Genomic DNA, 7,138 nt, shown 5'->3' with positions numbered 1-7,138 from the left:
TTTACTATTATTGTTTTGGGTTGGAAGCGAGCCCACACTGTTTCGAAGGAACAGTCTTTCTAGTTTCCTTTTGTGATTTCAGTCTCTTGAAAGATTTAATAACTTATGGATTCTGGATGGCTATGAGACTTGAGAGAAGTTTCATTTATTTGATGTACAGTAGCCTATAAGTCATGTCGGTCAATGCCAAATATTTTCAAAGTATTCCACGGCACCCCTGGACTGACCACTGACCACTTTGACCATGACCATACAGTACTCTACTGTATGTAGAAGAAACATGATCATTTGTCATTTTGAGTACACTATCAATTTAAGTTGACCTGCAAATGTGATAATTTTTGACAGAATACCTGACGATGTTTCTGAGAAGTCAGAGCATACTTCTTCGAACACCACTAATCCTGCTGTCACTTTCTCTGTCATCATTTCACAAAAGCTATGCATTTTATTATTATCATATATATATTTTTTGCAACAAAGTGTCTTTAAACGTGAGGGCATACCAAAATAAAAGAGGAAGAGAGATAACATAAGTTACAGTAAATGTGAGGGCAGAACATACCAAAATAAAAGAGGAAGAGGCATAGGGATAAACGAAAGAAACACTTCTCGTTTGTTCAGTGTGTTGTGAGGAGGTGGACCAGGGTCAACTACCTGTGAGATGACTTAGAGTCATTAATGTAGAAATGGCTGAGGACGAGGACGAACCAGATTATGAAAGCATTGAGCTCCAAGAGCAGGACGATGACTGTGACAATATCTACGCCAACGTTGAGACCAAGACTACTGCACCTACAGCCCAGGACAACGATTCCCAGAAGATACAGCAGTCTGGTACGTTACCAAATCAACCCCCATTCCAGGTCTTGTAGATCGATTATTTTCTGTATTTGAGTACAACCTTGTTGTACAACAAAGTATACAATGGGCTTAATCAATTTATTTCAATATAAAAAATCAATTAGATGCTAATTTAAAAAAATAAAAATAAAATAAACAAAAAAACGTCTGCAGATTATTAGATTAATCAATTGAATAATCGCTAAGAAAATAATCGATCAGCCATCATATTGATAACAACTGATAAGTAATATGGAGAAATGTTTGTGTTTGAAATTTCTGCTTTTTCTTTTACACACCTACAAAAACAAGAGTAATCTGGGGCTCAAAACAACAGATTTGGATATTTTCCTCAAATGCAAAAATCTTGAATGGGAATGCAATGTTTCAGTCATTAGATCAGATTATCTTAGTGGTGAAGGTCTAATAAACGAAAAGATTATTTTGTTTTCCTGTTCAGTAAAATAAATCACGTCACAAACATTTTAAATTGTGAAAACTTCAGTCACTGGGGGTTTCGGGTTTTGCAACAGCCAACCTCCTCCAGCCTGACCCGACCGAGGCTGATCAGACCCCGGCCTGTGTCCAAGTGGCATCAGGGACGTGCAGAGAATGTTAGAGAGGCAGGGGCTGAAATTTCTAAAAGGGCCTTATGGTGAAAATATTGAAAAATATTTGGTGAAAAGCACCGGAAATAGCAGACCTCCAAGCTCACAATGTGTCGCGACACGTGAAACTCGGATTATAAAAACAACTAAAAAACATGCTTACAGTAAAATATGTAAAACTCCCTCCCTCCCTCTCACTGTGTGTGTGTGTGTGTGTGTGTGTGTGTGTGTGTGCGTGCGTGCGTGCGTGCGCACGCGCACGTGTGTGTGCGTGCATGCATGCATGCATGCGTGTGTGCGTGTATCCTCCAGGCATAAGATGCAACAGGCCGGTTGGAGTTGGTGTTGGATTGCTTTGTGCTGTTCTAGCTCTCATCAGCATTGGAGTACCACTCTATCTCAGTAAGTCAAGTTTCCTAACGATGTATTTACACTAAAGGTTTACACTATATCATACCCCCCAAAAAAATAAAAAATAAATAATAGGTCTTATTATGATTACAATGTTTAATTTATTTTATTGCGACCGTAGGTCGCACTTACTATCAAAACCTGCACAAACTGTGAGTGAGTCCGTCAGTCAGTCAGTCAGTCAGTCAGTCAGTCAGTCAGTCAGTCTGTCCGTCTGTCTGTCACACCTCACACGTCACACTATTGCCCTGCTCATATCTCCGCAACCGTTGCCCCGATCCATGCCAAATTTTGCACACACGCTCCTTGGCTGCCAAACTACAACCTCCAAGGACCCCCGGAGCTCCAAACCCCCAGATGTAAAAAAAGACCAAATGTGCAAAAATGACCAAATGACCACTCCAACATGGCTGCTCACGGGGAATTCCCGGGGACCACCGACTCCTGGTGCTCCAGAACGGATGCCAAAGTGGTGGCGCCCCCAGTGGAGGACCCCCTCCGCTGCAGCTCACATAAAATGCCGTAACTCGGGCTAGGAGCGTCCGGGAGAGCCGGGGCCGGTACCTATTCGTCTGCCAAGGCAACGCGGAGACCCCACCCCTCATTTCTCACATGGCCCTCTTCTAGCGCCACCATGAGGCCGATTCTTGCAAAACACATTTTTGGACACTGCTCCTACAGATTTTGCCCTAAAATCACGCACATCGGTACACAGTATGTCTACATATTGCCCACACAACTAGGAACCAATGGCAGTTACAGCCCTCTTTGTGTGTACATGTGACCTACGGTCGCTTATCTCCCGATTAGGGAGTCTTACTGGTTATTATTGCGACCGTCAGGTCGCAGTTACTATCAAAACCTCCACAAACTGTGAGTCCGTCAGTCAGTCCGTCCGTCAGTCTGTCTGTCACACGTCACATGTCACACTTTTGCCCTGCTCATATCTCCGCAACCGTTGCCCCGATCCATGCCAGATTTTGCACACACACTCCTTGCCTGCCAAACTACAACCTCCAAGGGCCCCCGGAGCTCCAGGGACCCCCAGGTCCCTGGGGGACCCCCAGATGTAAAAAATGACCAAATGTGCAAAAATGACCAAATGACCACCCCAACGGGGCTGCTCACGGGGAATTCCCGGGGACCACCGACTCCTGGTGCTCCAGAACGGATGCAAAAGTGGTGGCGCCCCCAGTGGAGGACCCCCTGCCACTGCAGCGTACATAAAATGCCGTAACTCGGGCTACGAGCGACCGGGAGAGCCGGGCCGGTACCTATTCGTCCGCCTCGGCGGCGCGGAGACCCCACCCCTCATTTCTCACATGGCCCTCTTCTAGCGCCACCATGTGGCGGATTCTTGCAAAACACATTTTTGGACACCGCTCCTACAGATTTTGCCCTAAAATCACACAAATCGGTACACACTATGTCTACACTCAGCGCCACCATCAGGCCGATTTTTTTCAACCACATTTTTGGACACTGCTCCTACACATTTTGCCCTAAAATCACGCTGCGACCTGACGGTCGCTTATCTCCCGATTAGGGAGTCTTACTGGTTATTAATAGTAGTAGTAGAGTAGTATTGTAGTAGTATAGTTGTTGTTGTTTATAATTGTTATTGCAAGGCTACTCCATTTTGCAACACTTTTACTTCTACTCCACTAAATCTCGGATCCAAATATTGTACTTTTACTCCACTACAATTATTTAAAAACAGAGGTTTTAACATTACGTTTTAACATTACGCCGGATAGACGCCCAAGGCGAACGGCCGGGAGGGAGACAGAGTTACTCAAAGCAACTCTGTCTGTGGCATAGTTTAAGTCATATTATTGTCTTGAAACACATGAGCAACACTTGGTTTTCCGCACATTTTGCAGCAACAACAACACATGGTTGAGAGGGAGAGGGGGACCCGCCGAGGGTAGGGGGGTTTCCAACATGCCGTTGGACAACTTGTGCCCCACACTGTCTTTCAAGTTGTTTTTGCCTAAACGACTGTACGTAAAACAAATAATAATTATAATAAAAAAACTCTGCCCACGGGCCCTCTGTATGTCTCTCTCTCGCACGCATGCACGCACGCACGCACGCACGCACGCACGCACACACACACGCACGTGCGCGCACACACACACACACACACACACACACACACACACACACACACACACACACACACACACACACGCACTCTCTCTTCCAGATCGAGTGCGGTGCAATTAGGAAGCCTTCCTATTGGCTAAATATGTTGTTTGGTCTTGTTCCGGTTGTTGTAAAATTGGGGCATTTCGAGAATATTTAGGGCGTGTTATTTAATTGATGGTAGGTTTCAGCCGTGAGATTCATCAAAGGACAGAACAAAAATACGCTTTGGTTATTGGTTATATAGACTGGTTTCTCAGAGCAGCTAACCATAACTGCGGTGTCAAGCGGCACCTTTGAGTGTATGAGGCTGTGCGCCGACACCACAGCTTCACTGTAAGGCTCTGGGAAAAAAAGTTCTATAGGACTGGTTGATAAATCTGTCGTGGACTTAATTGGCATAAGCTCATTCCTGGGCAAAGATTTACGCTATATGAGTCTCCTCATGCCGAACAACTTTGACACTCTGACTTTTGACCTTTGACCTTTAGATCTCCCACCATAAAAAAACAGTAAAAATCTATCTCCTCCTGGGATTTTTTCACATGAAATTTGGACCTATATCTACACAGGCTATGGGGCGAGAGGTTTGTAGTTAAATCATTATTTTTGAAGCGGTGAAAACCGCTTCCAATGAGTGGCTTTGTCCCACGCCCATATATGGTCATTTCAGTCCAGAATGAACAGGTTTTTTCAAAAACAAAATGTGTGTTTCATGTCCATATATGGTCATCTCAGTCCAGAATGAACAGGCTTTTTCAAAAACAAAATGTATGTCACCTCATGTCCATATATGGTCACTCCAGTCCAGAATGAACAGGTTTTTTCTGTCTCGTACGTCCAGACTATCAGTCCCGAATGAATAGGCTTTTTCAAAAAGCAAAATGTGTGTCCCATGTCCATATATGGCCATTTCAGTTCAGAATTAATAGGTTTTATCTGTCCCGTCCGTCCGTACGTCCGTCCGTACGTCCGTACGTATGTGTGTAGTGTCCGTCCCGGTCTGATGATTGGATACTTTGAGGATTGGTCAAGCTTCACATGACAATTCGGCCCTCCAGATAAAATCATTAATTCATTCAGAATATAAAGAATGTATAGATCACAGAGTTCATAACTCTAGAACACATAGAATAAAAGTTCACCGCTTCACTTCGAACCGAGGTTTGATTTTTTTTAATAATAATTGGCCAAAGGGGGGCGCTATATCATTTTGAGCAGTTTGTGAAACACTTAAACCCGTTCTTATCCTGGGATTTGTGAGCAATTTGCATGAAACATTCTACACACAATCTAAGGACCTTTATCTAACATGCCTTTGAAGTGAAAAAAAAAAAAAAAAAAAAAAAAATATATATATATATATATATATAGCTGCAAGCAGCGATAGAGTGGCCAAAAACACCTCAAATCATGAACACAGCCTGCAATGTGCGTGACATTTTGCATGCACATTCCCACTAGGTCAAGGAACAGATGCCACACTTCTCACATTGGCCTGTTATAGCGCCACCAGTGGGTCAACTTTTGCATAACATATATATTTTTTTAAACGCGTCAAATCACGCATGCAACGTCCGATTGCGTCAGTAACGTCAAAGAGAACACGGCCTGCAATCTTGACATTTTGTACTTTTATAGCCATTGTTTTTTGGCTTGAAGTGAGCACACGATTGTTTCGAAGGAACAATATTTTCTAGTTTGCAAGACAGTGTGATCTGGGAATGCCTATATATGGGCATGTTCTGGCATCACATTTTCGACTATATATGGGCATAAAATATATGGGCATATAAGGGACATCTAGCCAGAGCGTGAGGTCAGAGCAGCAAGAGTGGTTCCCCTGACATCACAGTGACATCAGATAGATATGCTAATATGACATATAATTTCAATGCTAATTGACTACATTCTGTATTATATACCACAATGTATTTATACAGTATGTTCACATATCTGTGTTTTTGAGCGGTGCAAACCGCTCCTATATTTCACTTTTAGCGTATTTAGCTAAAACATATTAGCAGGGGACGATTCTTTCATTCTTCATCGATTGGCTAGTTGATTAACTAAACATTAGAATTGACCAATCAGAAACCGTTCTACTAATGACGACATGTGTTAGCCAAACAGAACAGACCAATCAAATGCTGTGTTGTTCATGTTAATTTAGATCTGTCTTGGCCATTACACTTGCATGTGAGGTTGTTTGAACCAGGCACAGATCTAACACGACTCAGGATAGAAGACAGTGACCACACTACATTACACTTGCAGGTTATGGCCACTGTCTTGTTAGATCTGTGCCTGGTTCAAACAATTTTTGCCGGTTTAAAGTTCAGGAAAGGTCGAGGCGTAATGGCCAGGTTGTTTCATATCCTGGACCTTTCCTAAACCACCCAGGATTTGAGACAGCGACCACACTACATTACCCTTGCAGACTATGGTCGCTGTTACGAATCCTGTGTGGTGTTCGATCTGCCAGTTTAAAGTTTATGAAAGGTCCAGACCAGGATATAGGGACCTTTCCTGTATTCATACAGTATGTTCACATATCTGTGTTTTTTCCATACAGATCAATCCAACATGGTGGAGAGAGAGCAACTACTGGCCAGGAACAACAACCTGACTGAAGAACGAGACCAACTGCAGACCGGGTTTGACCAGATGATGACCAGCCATAACAACCTGGCTGCACAGAACGATCATCTGCAGACCCGTTTTGACCAGATGATGACCAGATACAACCAACTGACTGCCCAGAAGGATCAGCTACTTACCAGGTTTGACCTGTTGAAGACCAGTCATAACAACCTGACTAAAGAGAGAGATGACATGAAGATGAGACTCTGTGGTCAGTGAGATATCATAGTTTTCATTGTTATATCATGTCATTCACATTTCACAATGTGTCAATTTGAGCAAATGAAATAATAGTTACTCATTATTCTGTTGTTAGAAACACCTGGATGGCAGAAACTTGGCAGAGGCTGTTATTACGTCTCTACCGAGAAGAAGAACTGGGAGGAGAGCAGAAAGTGGTGTGGAGACACACAATCATACCTGATTGTTATAAACAGCAAAGAAGAACAGGTGTGTGTGTGTGTGTGTGTGTGTGTGTGTGTGTG

General features: G+C 43.3%; 1 protein-coding gene across 1 annotated transcript; it reads left to right on the top strand.

Moving 5' to 3' along the window:
* Positions 1-689: 689 nt before the first annotated feature.
* LOC308297798 (uncharacterized protein) lies at positions 690-6,872 on the top strand (the record flags this gene model as incomplete). Its single annotated transcript, XM_080741365.1, has 3 exons — positions 690-837; positions 1,764-1,853; positions 6,586-6,872. 3 exons carry the CDS (start codon positions 690-692, stop codon positions 6,870-6,872), a joined length of 525 nt encoding a protein of 174 aa, XP_080597491.1.
* Positions 6,873-7,138: the final 266 nt, after the last annotated feature.

This window comes from Nannobrachium achirus (genome assembly GCF_963921795.1).
Source record: "Nannobrachium achirus genome assembly, chromosome: 14".
NCBI classification, from domain to species: domain Eukaryota; kingdom Metazoa; phylum Chordata; class Actinopteri; order Myctophiformes; family Myctophidae; genus Nannobrachium; species Nannobrachium achirus.
The sequence above is the reverse complement of the archived record's forward strand: the minus strand, read 5'-3'. Positions and strand labels throughout refer to the sequence as shown.